Source organism: Gossypium hirsutum, chromosome D08 (genome assembly GCF_007990345.1).
Source record: "Gossypium hirsutum isolate 1008001.06 chromosome D08, Gossypium_hirsutum_v2.1, whole genome shotgun sequence".
NCBI lineage: Eukaryota > Viridiplantae > Streptophyta > Magnoliopsida > Malvales > Malvaceae > Gossypium > Gossypium hirsutum.
The window spans coordinates 55,726,743-55,746,437 of record NC_053444.1 but is presented as its reverse complement, the minus strand read 5'-3'; the positions used below and the strand labels follow the sequence as shown (position 1 = coordinate 55,746,437).

The 19,695-nt window shown below is 31.3% G+C and overlaps 2 protein-coding genes and 1 long non-coding RNA gene across 6 annotated transcripts; 1 reads left to right on the top strand and 2 right to left on the bottom strand.

Moving 5' to 3' along the window:
* The first annotated feature begins 3,449 nt into the window (after positions 1 to 3,449).
* LOC107930651 (uncharacterized) lies at positions 3,450 to 4,446 on the top strand. Its single transcript, XM_016862341.2, has 2 exons — positions 3,450 to 3,981; positions 4,139 to 4,446. Exons 1-2 carry the CDS (start codon positions 3,834 to 3,836, stop codon positions 4,282 to 4,284), a joined length of 294 nt encoding a protein of 97 aa, XP_016717830.1. The 5' UTR covers positions 3,450 to 3,833; the 3' UTR covers positions 4,285 to 4,446.
* Positions 4,447 to 4,561: 115 nt separating this feature from the next.
* Positions 4,562 to 9,643, bottom strand: LOC107930649 (bZIP transcription factor 16). 4 transcript variants are annotated; one of them, XM_016862337.2, is made up of 13 exons: positions 9,338 to 9,643; positions 8,515 to 8,636; positions 8,385 to 8,441; positions 8,221 to 8,295; positions 7,965 to 8,054; positions 7,810 to 7,869; positions 7,541 to 7,710; positions 6,893 to 6,947; positions 6,093 to 6,135; positions 5,697 to 5,986; positions 5,362 to 5,439; positions 5,128 to 5,253; positions 4,562 to 4,991 (listed from the first exon to the last, which is right to left on the bottom strand). In XM_016862337.2, exons 2-13 carry the CDS (start codon positions 8,584 to 8,586, stop codon positions 4,887 to 4,889), a joined length of 1,221 nt encoding a protein of 406 aa, XP_016717826.1. In that variant the 5' UTR covers positions 8,587 to 8,636; positions 9,338 to 9,643; the 3' UTR covers positions 4,562 to 4,886. The 4 variants fall into 4 exon arrangements, with proteins under 4 accessions (XP_016717826.1, XP_016717827.1, XP_016717828.1 ...); XM_016862338.2 differs by having other exon boundaries at positions 8,515 to 8,630; XM_016862339.2 differs by having other exon boundaries at positions 9,354 to 9,643.
* Positions 9,644 to 15,810: 6,167 nt separating this feature from the next.
* LOC107930640 (uncharacterized) lies at positions 15,811 to 18,144 on the bottom strand. The gene is made up of 3 exons (XR_001693049.2): positions 18,076 to 18,144; positions 17,520 to 17,605; positions 15,811 to 16,010 (listed from the first exon to the last, which is right to left on the bottom strand). It is a non-coding gene; the product is annotated as an uncharacterized lncRNA (long non-coding RNA).
* Between the last annotated feature and the right edge of the window lie 1,551 nt (positions 18,145 to 19,695).

The following is a 19,695-nucleotide window of genomic DNA, read 5'->3' as shown; positions in this document are numbered from 1 at the left end:
AATTATTGCCCATTCAGTCCCTCCTTCTTATCTGCACATTCAATCTAGTCCTTTTCCTTTTATTTATTTCTGATTTGCCCCCGAATTTTGTTTTAAATTTCAAATTGGTCATTTTTTCCATTTTTACTATGTTATTGTTATTAAATTAATCAATTAATTAATTAATTGTCATTATTTTTTCTTTCTTCTTTTATTTATTTACTTATTATTACAATAGCATTATTAATTAGTTTTGCATTATTATATTTATTTTATTTATTTATCTAAATATTTTAAATATAGTTATTCTCATTTTATTATTTACTTATTTATTTCTATCTTTTTTATACTTTCAAATTTGGATTATCATTGTTATTATTATTGTCATCACTTTTAATTTATTTTATTTAATATCTTCATTCTTTTATTCGTTTGCTTATTTTCAATTTTTATTTAAACTCTTTATTAATTTTTATTCGTTTATTTACTCTTTTTATAAATAGCTTACCTTTTTATTTATCTTATCTTTGCTCGTACTATTGTTATTTATATTAACGCATTTGTTATTAGTCTGTTATGCATATTAACCCTGTGTTTTATTTCTACCAATTTGTGTTACATTAATTTTACTCGTTACATAAATTATGACTTTAAAAATAAGTAAAAAATTCGTATTTTGATTTGAAAATGTCATACCCTAACTTACGGGGTTTCGATTTTTCTCGACAAATTCGAACATACGAATCTTTTTTAAAACATAAGTTTTAATAATCTCCAGAATTAATAAAAGATCGTATTCTAACTTACGGAGTATGGTCTTTTATAAAACCGAAATAATGGAATATCTTTCAAATAAGTAAATTTTTCGGCATTTATTCTCGTATCGGGAATTTGAGACATTATGTCATAATTTACGGGACATAATTTTTTTCTTGATTAACGTGAAATATGCCGTTTTTCTTGAAAATTTTCGATATTTTAACAAAGGACCATATTTTAAATCTCTTCAAAGTTTTCAATTCTCGACACTAAGACACTAATTAATCAGCTAGATACCAATTTTAGGCGTAACGAGGGTGCTAATCCTTCCTCGTACATAACCGACTCCTGAACCCGTTTTTCAGAATTTCGCAGACCAAAAGCGTTGTTTTAATAAATTCAAACTGTTTATTAAACAACCTTTTTACGAGGTGACCTGATCACACCTCATCAAAAAAGATTGGTGCGACTCCCATTTTCGTTTTCGTTATCAAAATAAAAGTTGACATTTTATCAAAAAAATGGCTTTGACAGTAATAAACATAACTCAGCCATCGAATTGTTAACAACTCCACTTGCCAACAGAGATTCTATTAGAAGAGTATTGTCGCATTTCAACTCAACCTGTCTTAATAATTTTTCCCATGCTAAACGGAGACCCTCTAAAATAACTCTAATAGTTATTAAATTATTACGAGTATACGATATACTTTCACAATAATATAAAGTAAAAACATTAGGATAATACTCGTATAATTATTTATATGATATACTTTCTTAACGTGAGATGTTTAAATTTTTAAATAATTTAATATGTTTTAATTAATACGTAAAATTAATTCGTGCAAAAAAATTTTATACAAAATTCTTAATAGTATATCTAAATTAATACATAAAATTAAATCCATGGCATAGGTAAGAAACTATTCTGTATATATTATTCTCTCTCATCTAAAACTATGCTTGTAAATATAAGGTTTAAATACATGAAAGATCCTTTTACTCTTTTAAAATTTAAAATATAGTCCTTATATTTTAATTTTGTGACATTGAGTCCATATACTTTTTTTTATTTAAAAAACTTGGTCTGTCTGTCAATTTTGCTATTAGAATTGTTGAAATAGCTATTATAAGAAAAGAATATATTTTTTTAACCCTCAATATTTACAATTTTTGTCAATTTGATCCTTACTCTTTAAAAGTACATAAACAATTACAGAAATGATTTAAAAATTAAAAGTTGTTTTTCGTATTTTCAATAAAAAAAATATAGGAATGTGAAAATTAAAAACTCATAAAAGTTTAACAATATATTTTTTCCTAGAAAATCATTTTAAATAATTTTAATAAATGAAAAATATGAAAACATCCAAAAATTCATAAAATCTATTATTTACTCCATAAATTTAGTTAAATTGGATAAATTATATATAAAAATATTTTTATGTAAATTTAATTATAAAGTATATAAAATATTAGTATAAAATAAATTTTAAATAATGATACAAACTTTGAATCGATTCATATTAATTTTTTTTTCAAAATACACTATATTAAAAGAATTTCATATAGAAGTGGACCCGTTTTCAAAAAAATACAAAAATAATAAATTAAGTCTTGAAATTTTTATAGTGTATTTTGAACCAAAAAAAATTAGAAAGTATATTTAAATTTAATTCGAATCAATATAGAATTTGTATCATTATTTTAATGTTTCATATACTTTATATTTAAATTTAATTAAAATTATTTGTGGTGCATAAATTATTTGAATTAAATTTAAAAAACACATGTTCAAATATGATTTATTATGGACTGAATAAATAATTCAAACTTTAGAGAGACGTTACTACCATTAGAGAATTTTATGAGTGAGGGCAGACTGAGGCCTTACTTAAAAAAATTTCGACTTCAAGTTCGCTTCGCCATAATGGACTATTTCAATGTTTAAAAATAATAACAATTTATTTTATATTTAAATCTAATTATAAAAATTAAAATTAATTTAAAATTTATATTTTTTATTATTTTAAATAATAAAATGGGCCAAGTTGGGCCAACCCAAGATTAAAAATATAAGTCCAAATCATCCCAAAATGAGTCGGACTTATTAGGCTAGTTGGGTTACACAGCTCATGAACACCTTTTATTTAAGGAATAAATATTTTATTTTTTGAAAATTTGGCAATATTTTTGAAACTAGACCAGTTGTCGAACCATTCAACTTGAGAGCCGATTGGTTGACCGGTTTGACCAATTCAAAATAAATAAACTATTAAAAATAAAAATATTAAAATTTTATAAAAATCGATTCAATTGCCAGTTCAATCAAATTTTTTAACTTGGTTCAATTGGTTCACCTCTCATTGAACTGATTCCTCAATTGGTTCTCAGTTTGATTGGTTGGCTCGGTCTAGTTTAGATAACATTGAATTTTTATATTTTTTTATATTTTAGAATTATTTTTAAATTTTAAAAAGTTTTTATTTATTTAATATATTTTTAAATATATATATTAAATCTTTTATTTTTTTGTTTTATTTAAAATATGATTTTCTTTTTAATTTTTACGTACTTTTAAGGATAAAGATTAAATTGATAAAATTGTTGAAGGCTAAAAAGGTCATTTTACCTTTTATAACAGCCCCATCATTTAACTTTAACGGAAAATTAGAAAGAATAATTAAAAAGTACGGGACTCAATATGTCAAAATTAAAGTATAAAAATTAAAATTTAAAATTTTAAAAAGTATAAGGACTTTTGGGATATTTAAACATAATAATACAGATACTGCATTTATTACACCCTAATATCTACCATCATCTTCCTCCTACCATCGTGCATCTCTACTCTCTCTCGTCTCTGCAAATCAGTTTATTTTTCTTTTTATTCTCTTCTCATCTCTGTTCTCACCCACCGCCGTGTCTGCTGGTTTTTTCCGGATCTGACGCGTGTACCGTGTTGGATCGCGTCGACACGGGTACGGCACCCCAAATTGCCGAGTCCGGGTAACGAAGGCGAAGACAGAGTAAGCAAAGAAGACGATTTTGTGTGGGTTCGATAGCATTAGGTAACATCGAACAAGCGTTGACAGATGGCGTTGAGGCGTGCGCTTGGCTGGTCGGATGGTGAATTGATGAGATCAGATGCAAAGCCTTGTTCCAGGTTAATGAGACAAACGGCTGGGATTTTTACGGTCGGAGGAGCTCTAGGGTTTTGGGTTCTCTGTAGATTGCATTACGGTCTGTTCTCTCACTAACCTTCCAAAATATTAAATATGTTCGTAACTTTGGGTGTCTGCTTATGATGTACATAAGTTCAATGTTAGTTTCTTGCTGTTCCTGTATCCTGAATTTTTGTCATCATAAACTTCTTTTTTTTTTTAATGGTAATGTGCAGGCCCTAGAATTACTGTTCCAAGAAGTCTTCGGTGGGCTGCCTGTGGAGCTGTGTCTGTCAGCTCGGCATCTGCTTTGTTGGTTCGCCTATTCAGCCCTGAATGTGAATCCCAAAATATAGCTGCTTATGACAAAAGGAAAGAGTAGCAATAAGGGTGTCTAAATTCATTGAATGACCAGTGTGTAACAGTATCTTTTGTTTTGTTACAGTATCTTTTGTTTTGTTGCATTGTTCTGGGATCTTTGCCACCCCTATGTTTATCAATTTTCTAGTACATGAATCATAAGCATTGTACGGGTTGCTGTTTATACGCTTTTGTGCCATTTGCTGTAAGAATAGCTCAATAGTAGCAAACATAGACCATACACAACAAATTCAAGACAATGGAAAGAGAATAACAAATGAATTGGCAGCACCAAAGTATTAATGAATCAGAGTTCATTACTTCCCACAGTTAAAACATTCATCAATCATATTTTAACATAAAACAAGCTTGAAAAGTTAAACTGTACCCTTCTTTCAATAGGGAAAGGTATGACAGGATATTGACCCTACATAACATCCTAAGACTTTCATTGTAAACGCAAGCCAAATCACTGGTGATGGATTATAAGAGGATAAAGGGGCCTAAAAACTATCAAGGTCAGCTTTGATAAAATTTAAACATGCTATGCAAAATAAAAACCTTCTGTAGCTAATTTGGTTAGGTTGTGCTCCTGGATGAGGCATGAAACAGGGTATATGAAACCTAGTGACTACCCTGCACAATCTCTGTTTGTTCATCTTCATTTCTATGTTGGTCATTCCTACCAGACTTCAGATCCTCGTGCCCAGGGATTTCCCCTAGCCTCTCCTGCAATTATCTAACTGATATTAGAAAGCAATTCTATGCAAATAGGCCTTTGGACAAGGCAGACTACAGTTCGAAATATAGAAACATACTAACAAGTTTTAATATTTTGCAAAACAAAGCAAGAGTAAATTATGACCTTAAGAGAGGCATTCTCAGCATGAAGCTGCTCATACTCGCTCTTGAGGCGACTAACTTCTGATCTAAGGTTAGCATTTTCTTCCTTTAAGGCTTCAGCACGTTGAGCCAGCTCATCACATTCCGCCTGATTCAATAGTAAGCATTTAGAATCTTAGATAAACAACTCATTTCTGAGCCTCTAATGGCAGATAACCATAATAAAATCTGCAATTTCTAAAGGCTACTTCATTACCTGCTTACGCAACCTTGATCGCCGAGCAGACTCTCTGTTTGATTGCTTCCTTCTCTGTCTTTTAAGCTCTCTTTCATCCTAAATTCATAAAACCAGAAATAGTTCCAGTTACATACAACACCAAAAGAAAAAGCAATACAAAAACACATTCTTAGAATATCAGCAAGGAAAGTATGTAGCAGTTCCTTGGAGGAGAAAAACCTTAATTATATTCCAATAAATTTAGTTTGAAATTTGACATTTCATGGAAAAAAGCATAGCACCACATCCAAAAGAAAATTAATTGACTCTTAAGGAGATCTTGAATTTCACTATATTGTTCAGAGAGAAAAAACCTGTAACCAAAGCTGAGACTGGACATTGTCCCGTGATCCAGGGGTTACAATTCCTCCTGCAACTGGGGTTGAAGGAACCTTCGCATGCATTGCAGGAACATTAGATGAAGCAGGTGTACCCCAGTAATCCATCCCAATATGTAAGTTAGTAGTTGGACCAGGAACAGCTGTGGCAGCCGAAGTAGTTGATATAGGTACAATGGCCAGTGCTGTATTTGCCACTGAATGGGCTGAATTAGGACCTCCATTCTGAGGACCATGAGCTGAGCGTCCATTCTGAGATGCTTCACCTATATAAGAACCATTGCAGACATTCCCTCAGAAGTCAGAACAAACACAAATGGCAACAATACAGTGCAAAAAGATGTCATGTCATGTCATGTCAATAACACTAACCTTCTCCAGAATCTTTTCCATCTCCAGACTGCAATTGTGAATCCTAAAAAAGAAGAAAATAACATTTTATAGCATAATATTGACCTGAAAAAAAGAAATTAATGGCAATATAGGTGAATGGCTGAATTTGAATAAAAATGAAACATTTAAAGTTTTCTCATCCTTGGAAGAGTTCCAAAAGAAGCTGCAGCACATGAGGAGTTGTAATTGAGATGATTATAGAATACAGCTTTAGCATTTCTTCAATAACCTTACTCCAAAATGTTTTTCTTAGGACGTACAGAAGGCCCATTAAACTTTGTTTCCCATGTAACAGATAAAAGAAATTAATCTGATCAGCAGGCAGGTTAACTCCTAGTAGCTATGAACAGCATAATTGAGAAGCTACAAGAGTATTGTGACTTCCGGAAAGAGAAAGAAGGAACCCTAGATACAGTTCCATCCAAAACAACTTATGTTGAGGATTATTCCCTTTCCCAGGCAATCAACATTATTAGGGTTATTTAATAGAAAAAGAGGGATTCAAGGCAAGGCTGATCAATTAAAACATCAATCTTCGCATCCACTTCAAAACCTAGAGTATACATATCCAGACTGTAGGGTAAATTAATAGCTGAGGTGGGGCAGTCATGAAATTGCAAACTCCTGTCATGAAATCCTACCGTTCTGGCAGGGTGTTCACAACCTCCAATATAGAAGAAATACATGAGCAAATCATGTTCAAAATAATAAACTAATAAAAAGAGAAGGTCAGTTCAAAAAAATAAACTAATAAATGAGGTAAGAGGCCTTGCACTGACGTTTTGGGAGTTTGCATCACTGCCTTCGCTTGTACCTTCACTTCCACTGTCAGCACTACACATGCATAACAATTATTCCACTGTCAGCTAAATTAAGTAGGGCAATAATCTTGATAGCAAGCACAAGCAAATAGTGTATGCTCAGATGAATTGATGCATTTAAAAATCCAGATATGACCTCTGATACCCAACTAAAAGGCTCAAAGCAAGAACAAATAACATCGGCCTACATCATATTAAAACATGAACCTTTCAAGCCACAAAACAAACAGAACAATAAGTTGATTCATACCTTGGATGGTAACAATGACTTTTACAAACGCCTTTCTAAACTTTCTAACACTTCGTACACCATAAATGAAGAGAGAAACATGGGAGATTTATTCAGGATGGAGCTAAAGGAGAGAGCTTCTTCAATAAAGGACTTTATTGACTTCTCAGTGAACCCAATTGCAACTGCTTTGTTTCATAGGCCCTTTTTTATATTACTCAGTTCTATTAAATTTCTCCATAAGACTATATATGCAGGTCAAGAATAACCCCCTCCCCAAGCAATTGATGTGAGAAATAGTCCTTGTAACAAGCAATAACACAAACTAACGACCAAAAACTATACAATAAGTGCAAGACCGTTTCTTTGCTGCATACCTTTTAGAGTAACCTCCATTAGCAGAAGCTCCTGATGTTTTACCAAGATTATTGTTCTTTCCGGTAATCATGTTCAAACTGCCTAAACTCCCTTTTGATCTTTTAATTGGCAACTTTTCTTTCACTTCAGGAGGCTTGCCATCCAATTCCATGCTCCCGGGAGTATTTCCCTGCATAAAATCTCTAGAGTCAATCCTTTGGAAGCATGGACATAAAGGCAAACCTTTCCAGAAAACTAATCGTAAGACAAAGTAAGATGAACTGCTTACAGAAGCCTCAGCAATGCCATTTGGAGAAGGCATAGCAAAAGGACTAAAAGGATAAGATCCCTGTCAAAGATTAGAACATGTCAAAAAGATGGCTCCAAGTCTTGAGATATTATGATATTAGAAATAAAATCTAAGAATACTGGAAGAGAACATACTGGAGGAAGGGATGGATGAGCATATATTCCACCGTGAGGATACATTGCAACATAAGGATGTGGTGGGGTACCATAGGGAGGCATAATATGCTGCAACAAAGAAAGAATTACATTAAAGCTTTATGAACCAGTACATTAAGTCATTAAATCTTAATAGAGCTAATCATGCCACAAGATCTTAAAGCTCTTTAACAAATGAAAGAGAGAAAGTTTAACTATCATAACAATGAATCATTCTAAGAGAAATCATAAGTACCTGAACTCCCCACATATATGGGGGAGCTTGGGGACTTGACGCCAAGAACCCATGTGGAGGAATGGGAGAATATGCCTGTTAGCAAACAACAATCCACATGTAATTATTTGAATTACATATGAAACTCAATAAAGCAATGAAACTAAAGATCTTATCTAACAAACCTGAAACCCAGACCAATCGGCATTTACTGAACCCGAGTTAGTGGTCGATGACGACTCCTGAAAAACAAGAAAATCATTAAAAGGGACAGGGGAAAAAAACCAAAACTTTCAAACAACAATAAAAGTATACCTGCGCGGTAATAGCAGGCGGCGTCTTTGGCTCCTTCTCTTTTGCAGCTTTATCCATCTCACTGCTGCCCATTCTCTATATCCAGCAACCAACTTCTAAAAGCCCCTCAAACCATCCTACAACTAAAATACATACTTCAATAACAATACGGCAGTATGCACCTTTTTCCTCACTATATAGTATATTCACTCAAAACAATGCAATTTATCTAACCCTAAACTATTTTTAGCAAAAAATTATAACGAATATTAACACTGAAGCTTTGCCTTTAAAAAACCTATAAAATGCACATAGCGATTTCTTTAGCCCCAATCACAAATATTACGGTTTATACAGCAGCTTAGTCTGCTATGGAGAAGTTAGTTAGAGTTAGTTGGTGAGCTAAGTTGCAGCTGGTAGGTTAGCTTAGCTGGAACTAATTTCTGCTTGTATATATATTACAGTCTACTTCATTTTCATAACAATGAATATTACACAGAAAAATTCTCTCAAGTCATTTTCTCGGCACCCAAACAGCTCATTTTGTGGATTCTAGCTGATTCAGAAGTTCTCTCAAATCTCTCGATTGCAACAACAAATTTCCCCCATTCGCATTACAAACAATTAAATGGTTAAAAACAACTGAGCATATAAATGTTCAAATATCATCTCTTTTTTTCCTGTTTTTTTTCAGTAAACAAGCAGATATCATTAAAGAGAAAGAGGTAACATGCATCCAGCAGAAAACAGAAACAAGCATTTAAAAAATAAATAAATTTGCTGTTGACTAATTTACAAAATCATTAAACAAACAAAAAGGTAATAAATTTAAATTTTGAATTACCACTCGAAGAACAAACCAAATTGAAATGAAACCCAAGCCTGATCCACTGAATAGAAGCAAAATTTCGGAAGCTAAGGAGGTTGAAATTGAAGTAAGATGGGTGGGGGAGAAAGGCACAGATGTCAATTTGGGGGAAAATAATTAGGGCACGATTGGGAGACTAAAAGTCTAATTTGCCCGTGTTTCTTTCTTCTTTTATCCCGATGGGAAAATGTAAAGGTTGGGGTTTGATTTTAGGGATTGTTAAATTGTATTTTGGGGGTGGAAATGGAATCGAAAAGGGAGAAAGGTTTCACGGAGTAATTCTGTAACTCGCCGTACTGTAGTCTATTTCTCCTCTCTATTTTTCCTGACCCAGCGAAATTTCTGTTTTGTCCTTCAAGCAGTTACTGTGGCGTTTTTCACTTGGATTTGTTTAACTGAAAAGTGAAAACAGCTCTTGCAAAATTATTTTTGAAAAATATTTGGTTTTTTTTATGTTGGTTTGATTCAATAAGATGTTTTGAAAGTTATTTTCAAGAAAAATACAATAAAAATTAGATTTATTATTGGCAACCAAAATTTACATTATAATAGTACTTAATAACAACTAATGTTTAGTTAAAATTTAAAATTTACAAAACATAATCTTGTAAAACTGAAAAGAGTTGTAGACTTTTAACACTCTGACACTAAAAGTTATTTTCGAGGTCACGGCGTTGCTCCTATTTTGGCAACTTAACATTTTGGTATCTATTCATTTGCTTTCAAACCAACACTCAAATGACTTCTTTCAACCTATTACAAATATTATGCTTTTCAACCATGTCAAACAAACTCAATTCAAGCATATAAGTACCTAAACCAACCACTCAACATTATACAATTCAACCTTTCAACCTTAAGGCATGATCAATTCCATATCAACTATACATATCTAAAGCAAATCATTTGCTAATTCAAACACTGTCATATTAGTACAATTTGAAAGTTTAGCACTTAAATGGTTACAACATGAAGCACACAAAACATACATTCAATTACATCTCATTCTTATCATTCAATTATATCATTTCTCAAGTCATTCAACAATTTAGCCATTCCAACTATCATAATTGCAATCTTTAATATGCAAAACCATACAAATTAAGGTTATTACACCTTCTAGCATCACACAAGACCAAGACATGCATAAGTTAGATCATATATTAAACCTATTTCACTACTTTAACCATTATCACATTAACACAAAGTCATTAACTCTAAATTGACCATTTGAACAACAAAGGTCATTATACATGCCACAATGTCTAGACTCAAAATGAATATATATCTACCGCCTTTTGATAGTGTGCATTCCTCTGCTGATCTAGCTCGACAAGTTCCGCAATATGTCAATCTATAAGGGAAGGAAAAACAACTAGAGTAAGCATACCAATGCTTAATAAGTTCAAAATGAAATTATCATACTTACCTTAATCATTAAAAGTATGGTATCTACTAATCATTTTGACATTCAACATGGCTATCCTTGGCACATATTAGCATAACTAGACACATATCAACATTACCAATCAAGGAAATCACATGTCATTTGTCAAGCTATAAGTATATATTATTTCATTTCCAATTCACTTTCAAGTTTTCTATTTCAACTTAATTGATTATCATCCGATGGAACTATAGTAAAACATACTTGGATACACAGATAATTAAGTTGCTCACACAAGTTGACATAATATCAAGGTTGCTCACACAAGTTGACTTATATTAGGTTACCCGTCCAGGATAAACCTAGATCACATATAACCCGAGAATCTACAAAAAATGTTAGACCTCGTTATAACCTAAAATATCCCCGATCAAGCGCGTGTATAACCCTATTGGAATTGCAAACGTATCATAACATTTTACTAAGTTCACACGAACATCATTTCCATATGTACATCATTACCAATCTCTGTACCAGATCACATAATTCATTTGCATGTCCCGTAATTAATCAATTTTCATATTTGTACCTTGAACTATTGCATATTAACCAATATTCACATGTCATTTCAATTCAATCCATAATTAGCCATACATGCCAAATTCAATAGAATTCTAATTATATTTAAGTATTTATTATGTGAAATCAAACACAAAATCACATACACCATAAAATAAACATTTTCACACTATACCATGATATGCATGATTTTATATAATTCTATTTTTTTATTCCCCTCATATTTTATATTTTATTCAATTTAGTCTCTAAACTCAGAATAAGCATAACTTTCAATTTCTAGCTTCAAATTAAAATCTGGTTTCATACAGTCTCATTAGGAACTTTATATTTTCTATTTCTAAATAATTTCATAAGAAGTTTTACATTAATTCAATTTGGCCTCTAATGTTACACAGTTAAAATAAGCTAAATTAACTTTAAAATCTAATCTTTTTCATATTTTAAATTTAAAATCTATCAATTACTAGACTAATTATTCAAGAAATTAACAATGGAAACTTTTTAAAACTTTAACAGCTTTTTAAATTAGTACATGAGTTAACTAAATCAAGCTCTCATGACCTTAAATCTATAAAAAGTACAAGAAAATGACTTGAATTTACCATTTAATTGATGGTAGAATGTTTTCAAAACTTGAAAGGATTTTATTCTTGCTTCAACCATGGTAGACGGTGAATGGAGAAGAAAATGTGCATTTTTTTTCCACTAACTTTGGCTTTTATACCTGATTTAAAAGTTAATTACTCTAACTTAATTAATTAAATCTTATTTGTTTCGCTTAATCATTCACTAATCAAACTTTAAGGAAATTATCATCATCTTCCACTATCTTTCAATTAAAAATAGTTTAATTTTTTGAATCTTTGACTAATTGCTATTTAAATCCTCAAGTCATTGGTTAATTAAAAACCTATACCGATTGATTTTTTACAATTTAATCTCTAAACCTTAATTAAGTATTAATTCAAAAAAAATTACTAGACAAATCTTTAATATATTTTTATATTAATTTCATAAATATTCTTATTTAATATTTACGGACTCGTTTTATGAAAATGAGTTTATGAAACTATATTTTTCGTTACTATTGAAAATCGAGTTGTTACAAGACAAATACTTAGTTGATAACAAAATGATCCTTCTAAATACAAAATATGTGGAGAATTAAAAATTTGTGATATGAAAACAAGTTTAAAATTGCAAGCCTATACCAAGTGAGCATTTATGTGTCTTGACAAACATTTTGAGAGACTTCATATAAAACTAGATTATTATATAACATATATTTATAAAAAGAAAAAGAAAAATTGTTTTGGTTAAAATAGTATACTAAGATTATGATGTTCATGGTTTTTCATGTTCAAATATCATGATATGTAATTATTTTTTTAGATTTATTTAATACAAAAAAAATCCTTGCAATTATAATTAAGGATAATGGTAAAAAAAATTTCATGTATTTTAACAAAATTTTCAATGTGGTACTTGTAGTTTTAATTTGTTCAATTTGATATCTATATTTTTGTTCCTTCTAGCTTGTTGGTATTCTAGTGTAACAGTGTCAAATTCTGACATAATAAGACACATGGCTTACTAAAAGAGCGACACGTGACACTGTAGGCCACACTAAAAAAGCCAAACAGACAGGAAACAGAGACTTGATAAAAGTTTTACCTTTTATTTTTAGTCAAAATTATTTAAAAACATAAATAAAAAAGAACCTTATTTCTACTCTCATGCTCTCATGGTTCTTTTAAGGGTAAAGCACACCAACAGTCACTTAACTTTGATTTTAATAATAAAATAATCACTCAACTTTCAACTCAATCAGTCAACTTTAGAAAAATAACAAATCAGTCATAGTAACCATTTTCCGTTATAGACATAATGGAGAGTTGACCTATCATTTAACCGACAATGTTGGAGTCCTTGTTGTCATTTAAGCGACCCCAATTTAAGAACCCTAGTTGGGCAATAGAAGAAGAAGAAGAAGAAGAAGAAGAAGAAGAAGAAAAGAAATGGAAATGCCATCCAATCCCTCACTCTTAGAAATCAATTGTCGTCGTCCACGTTTTCTTGTCTTCTCCTTTCGCATCATCCAAAAATCTCTCATTTATTAACAATAATCCAATCCCTCACTCTCTTTGAAATCTCCTCATTTTTCCTCTGAATATTTTTTTCTTCCCATGGCTTCCTCCACGGTTTCAGTCGATGTTGTTGTCTTTGCCCCTTCTTTTCTTTCTGATCAGAGAACATGCGTTAGATTTTTAAAATTTTAGTGGTCTCAAGATTAAAACTAGGTCGGCGTCACTGATTCAATCGTCCAAATCAGCAATTTAGAATTCGTGTTGAGTTAGACTTGTTATTTGTGAGACTCGGAACACCACCATTGATGGTGAGTTTCATTTGTTTTTGGTATGAATTGATTTGTTTCTTCTATTTTAATTTTTTTTCTTATGCTTTTCTTTTTTTAGTTTGATTAGTTGCTTGGAAAATGAAAGAAAATGAAAGGAAATAGAAAGGATTATTGAGCATAAATGAAAAGGAAATTAGGTTGCTGGTTGCTTGGGGAAATGAGAAGAATTACAAGAAGAGGAGGAAGAAGAAGAAGAAGAGAAAACAAAGGTGGCAGGCAGAGCAGAGGTAGAGGTAGAGGTAGAGGCAGTGGCTATGGCAATGGTGGGGGTCAGCGACCTTAAAAATGCCATAGGTTTTGTTTGGCAATTTTCTACTTTTGATGGTTAGCTGAAGAATAAGAAGAAGAATAAAAAGACCCTTTTGCTCCTCATGTCCAACGTGGCAAGTTAATTAGCAACATCAACTACTTTACTAGCCATGTTACCTATTTCATTAGGCCTATAGCATAAAATGTTAGTGTGTGACTGATTTGTTATTTTTCTAAAGTTGAGTGACTAAGTTAAAAGTTGAGTGACTGTTTTATTAGTAAAATCAAGGTTAAATTATTGTTGGTGTACGTTACCCTTCTTTTAATTAATAGAAGAAATATTCTTAAACTAAAAAATCATTCATAGTGAAATAATCAAATCCAAAAATAAAATTATTAATTAAAAATCCAAAGTCAACTAAGTTTTATAGAATAAGTACAAAATCGAAGTGAAGCAAACAAATCCAAAACTAGACTTAATTTGTAAAATATTTTTACTCATTCAATACCTTCTTCAAACTTGAACCCAAATTTTGAAATATACACTATTTAAAATAAGGAGTTTTAAAGCCTAAATCCTAATTTTGAACTCTAGTGTTTAGAAACCCACTCCATTTTGAACTTAACTTTTTTTTTATACATATTTTAAAATCAACTTTGAACCATACCTAAAAAACCATCATCATTGATGGAAACCACTATCTTTTTAGTGTCCTAATTGTGGATTTGAAGTCAAATTTCCTAAACTGAGTTAAAACCATAAAAAAAAATAGAAAAATCACAGAATGAAGAAACCATCACCTTCCATTTATAGGTTCCTTAAGCTTTGACCTTCAGATCCATGATCCTAGCGGTGGTAAGTCGACCTACGGTGAGAGGAACAACATGCCTCAAACTCACGACCATCCAACATCGGAGCTACGAGATCAGTGAAGAGGGAGTCAAGGCATTGGTTCAAGTTTTGGGATTTTTAAAAGATGATTTAAAAAATCTTAACCATAAAAGTTGAAGAGGAGAAAGTAGGTTATTATTTGCTATCGTCATTGGTTTAAGAAACGTAAGAGTATAGTGGAGTGACAATATTAGCTTATGAAAACTTTTTAACCATTTTTTTCCAAATTTGTAAAAAAAAAGGTACAAAAAGGGAAAAATGTTATAGTGGGATAAAAGGAAAAAAAAAGGAAACGATTTTTTGTTTTTTTTGCATATTCTTTCTTCATGCCTGTTTAGCTTTTAAGATCTGGCCCACGCACCGCCTACGCACCTTTTCAATCATCCACGTGTCTATTTAAACATAATTTAACACCATTAGACTGGAGTATCAAAAAGTTAGATGAGAAAAAATACAAGTATCAAATCAAACAAATTAAAACTACAAGTATCAATGGCTACTTCTCTCTGCGAAGGTGTTGGGTTTGAAGATTCTTTTGCGGAAGGATTGATCACTAAGAAAGTTCATTTTACGAACAAATACGAGGGCTTGGATAAGGCTATAGTAGTGGATTGATCACCAGATTTTGATTAATGATATGGGTACTACAGTGGTTTTAAAAATCCTGGAATGTAATATAGGGTATTCGACGTTGCAGAACAAAATCTATAGCCATTAGAAACCTTCTTCACCCTTTTAATTAATGGATATTGAAAACGAGTATTTTTTTACTAGATTTCAAAGCAAGAGTAATTATAATAAAGTGCTCTCTAAAGGCCCCTGGATTATTTACGGGTAGTATCTACCGCTGCTGTAACACCCCTAACCCGTATCCGTCGCCGAATTAGGGTTACGAGGCATTACCGAACGAATTCAACATTTTTAAAACCAAACTGATCACAACGTAAAAATTTAATTACTTTCGCATAGCTATTATAATTTACAATCAAAATGTAATTAACATCGTACTCAAACCTATACATGCCATAAGATTGAGTTCAAATATTTAACAAAATACCAAAAGAAGTCGATAGTGTGATGGACTATGCTGATGATCCCCGAGCTCGTAACGTGTCTTCAAAATCTATAAAAGCAAATGGACGAAAACAAACAAAGTAAGATTTTATAGCTTAGTAAGTCTACAGCATAACTAAATGTATATAAATATATAAATAAAGTTACTTTTTAATCTATTTCACTGAGATTTCAATTAACACGAATAACTAATATTTATATATTATTGTACTCAGACCATTTCATTTATAGACAGATATGCATACCTATCGAAAGCGATCAATTGAATATATATTTTTATACCAAACAACATTACAACGAATGTATACAACCGAGCATATATATATTATACACATATCATAACCGAATGTGTATGAATACTCATTTTAAACTTTAAACCAATACAAATCTAATACATATGAACGAATGCATTCATTTTCATCAAATACTTATAAACCAAGGTATATATATATATCTCGAATGCATATATAGTTACTAATCAAATATGTGTACCGAATATTTAAAAGTATATATTTATCAAATGCATAATCCCAGAGCATATATATATTTCTCAATTGTATAAGCCGGGTATATATATAATCATCAAACGCACTTAGCCAAATGTATATATATAAATATACTTATCAATTAAATATATCCAAAATCATATAATTGTACACCTAATCACATACTTAAAACAGATTCACCGGCATTTAGCCTGCTAGGCTTTAAGCCTGATTCAGTACACCGGCACTTAGCCTGCTAGACATATAGTCTGAAATATTTCACCGGTATTAAGCCTGCTAGACATATAGTCTGAAATGTTTCACCGGCAATAAGCTTGCTAAGCGCTATGCTTGAAAATCTCAATTTTCCCATATACAGAATAATTTCCTCAAATACTTATTAACAGCAAACACACATTCATTGTAGTCCATATTCAATCACAAAAGAGTTTGCGAATCATACATTCGATTCAATTCAAGAATCTGTACACAAATATACATTTAGATATATTCGAACTCCCAAGTACGTTTTTAACATTTATACCTTAAAATATAATCAAGACTTATTCATATATATATATAGATGTTCCAACTCCATATACTTACTTATTCGAAATTATCTGTACAATTACAACATACATACTTTTAATCAAACCCAAATGTTTTTACATACATCTATATGTTCGAAACTTATGTATACATATGTATTATACATATCTTTAATTTAAGCAAGAATTTATACATGTATTTACTTACATATATTTGAATCTTAAGTGCACATATATATAACTCTCATACAACCAACCAAATTCAAGTATATGTATACATATAGATACATATATAATTATTTGAATTTATATATATATAATTTTATACCATTCATACTTTAACTTAGTTCAAAAATTTATATAAGCTTATACCTATATATTTGAACATTGTATATACATATTTATACCATTTATAATTTGAATTTATTCAATTAAATTACTTTTAATTATAGCTCAACAACAACATAATAGATATTCATACATATAGATATGGATTTAATAACATTAAATAGCTAATGGACTTACTTCAGACGATGGAAAATCGAAGTCGGACGATTATTCGACTAATTTGGCTTTTCCCCGATCTAACTTCGATTTCTTTAGTTCTCGATCTAAATATATTCAAAATAAGATAATTTATTTATTAACACATTCAATTTAAGTCAAAAACACATAATTTGGAAAATTACTATTTTGCCCCTAATATTTACACTTTTTGCAATTTAGTCCCTATTGCATAAAACACAATTTATACAAAATTTGCCCATACCACACAAGGGCCGAATATTCATGGTTCTCATACAAGTCCACACATTGCATTTATTTCACACTTTAGTCCCCCAAAATTTAATTTCACAATTTAGCCCTATTTACTCAATTTCACTAAAAATTCCAATACAGAATATATTAATCTAACAAATAGATTTCATATTTCACCTACTAACATCATAAAACTCAAGCATTCATCAATGGCACATTTCAAAATCATCCACAATTCACAAAATTAAGATATGGGTTTTGAAGAACACGAAGCAACGATCTCAAAAACGTAAAAATTATCAAAAACTGAAGTAAAACATACCTTGAATTAAGCTTGTTAATGACCGAATACCTCAAAGCTTTTAAACCCTATTTGTTTTTCTAAGTTTCGGCAAAGGAAGAATGAAAATAATGGCTTCAATTGATTTATTATATCATATGTTTATTTAATTATTAGTTTACTATATTAACCTTTAATACAAAATATATAAACCTTATAATATAAGGTCATTTTTTACCATTATCACCCACTCACTCCTTTATGGTCTTATTGCATCATAAATCCTTCCATTTAAAAAGACAACAACAATTAGGTGCTTTTATAATTAACCCCTAAATTTTTATTTTTCGCGATTTAATCCTTTTATTTAATCGGACACTCAAACAACAAAATTAAAACACGAAAATTTCACACAATCAAATACACACAAAGTAAACACACAAAATAATATTGAAATATTTTTAGGACTCGGATTTGTGGTCCCGAAATCACTATTTCGATTAGAGTCAAACCGGGTTGTTACAGCTGCAACCTTGGACGATGAGTTTCAACCTTGCACAACCTTTTTCGAGTGTGGTGATGTAGTGGATCATGCTCCCTAGTTTATCGTGTTATATGTACAAAAGGAAGATACAGTTGGAAATTGGAGGAATGGTTGGAACAGTTACAAAACTAGATATGAATACCAACAGTAGGGTAATAGGGCATTTTGCTCGCATGGTCGTGTATGTCAATTTGGACAAGCTTCTGGTCTCTTCAGTTTTGATCAACAACACCCTTTAGTAAGTCGAATTCAAGTTCTTGTCGACAATTTGTTTTGGATGTGGGAGGTATGGGCATATGAAGGAGGCTTTCCCAAATAAAGTACTTGACCCTAATGCTGAAAAGGAGACTCTACCGTCTATTTTGACGCTGGTGGATTCGATGATGGCCAATGAAGGCAAAAGAGAGGTGGGTCTTATAGGCCTTGGATGCTTGTAAAGAAGAATTCACGATGTAAATCGAGGGAGCTTAGGGTGATTGGAACGGGAAATCAGATGAGAAATTTTGAAGGTTCCCGATTTAGTGCTTTGATTTACTTAGATAATGATATGGATGAGCTTGGTGATAGAGATACGAATTTGGGGGGACAAGCAGTAAAGGGAAAGAAACTTTAGCAAGAAATTCACAAAGAGATGTTATAAATTTGGGTTAAATGGGTATTGAGGGTCTTGAGGCCCAGATTGGGTAGTATAATAAGTTAGGTCTTAAGGGTAATGCTGGCCCGTCAGGCCAATTGAAGAAAGTAAGCCTTGTTACAATTGGGTCTTTAGGATCAAAGAGGGTTGTAACTTTAATGAATAATCAGGGTAAAAAAACATTACAAGGTAATGAATCAATGAGTTTTTTATTGGCCAAACAATTAGCCCAAAGCTCTGAACTGAATAATCCTATTGAGGGAGTGAACCCATCTTTGTTGGATCAAGTTGTAGAGGTCGATGGGAGTCATCAAGCCTAACTAGTTAATGTTGATGAGATCGTTTGTGAAGAATTTCCCGATGCGACTGGTGTTGCTGCGGTGGTAAGAGCTGGTTCATGTTTGATTATGTAACAGCCCAATTTTCAGTAGTGTCAGAATAGTGATTTGAGATCACTAAACCCGATGAAAAATTTATAAAATTT

Coding starts and splice junctions, on each gene's coding strand:
- LOC107930651 (XM_016862341.2), top strand. CDS start 3,834: ATGGCGTTGAGGCGTGCGCTTGGCTGGTCGGATGGTGAATTGATGAGA. Junction 3,982..4,138: donor TCTCTGTAGATTGCATTACG/GTCTGTTCTCTC, acceptor GGTAATGTGCAG/GCCCTAGAATTACTGTTCCA.
- LOC107930649 (XM_016862337.2), bottom strand. CDS start 8,586: ATGGGCAGCAGTGAGATGGATAAAGCTGCAAAAGAGAAGGAGCCAAAG. Junction 5,987..6,092: donor TGGAAAAGATTCTGGAGAAG/GTTAGTGTTATT, acceptor GTTCTTATATAG/GTGAAGCATCTCAGAATGGA. Junction 5,440..5,696: donor AGTCTCAGCTTTGGTTACAG/GTTTTTTCTCTC, acceptor TTATGAATTTAG/GATGAAAGAGAGCTTAAAAG.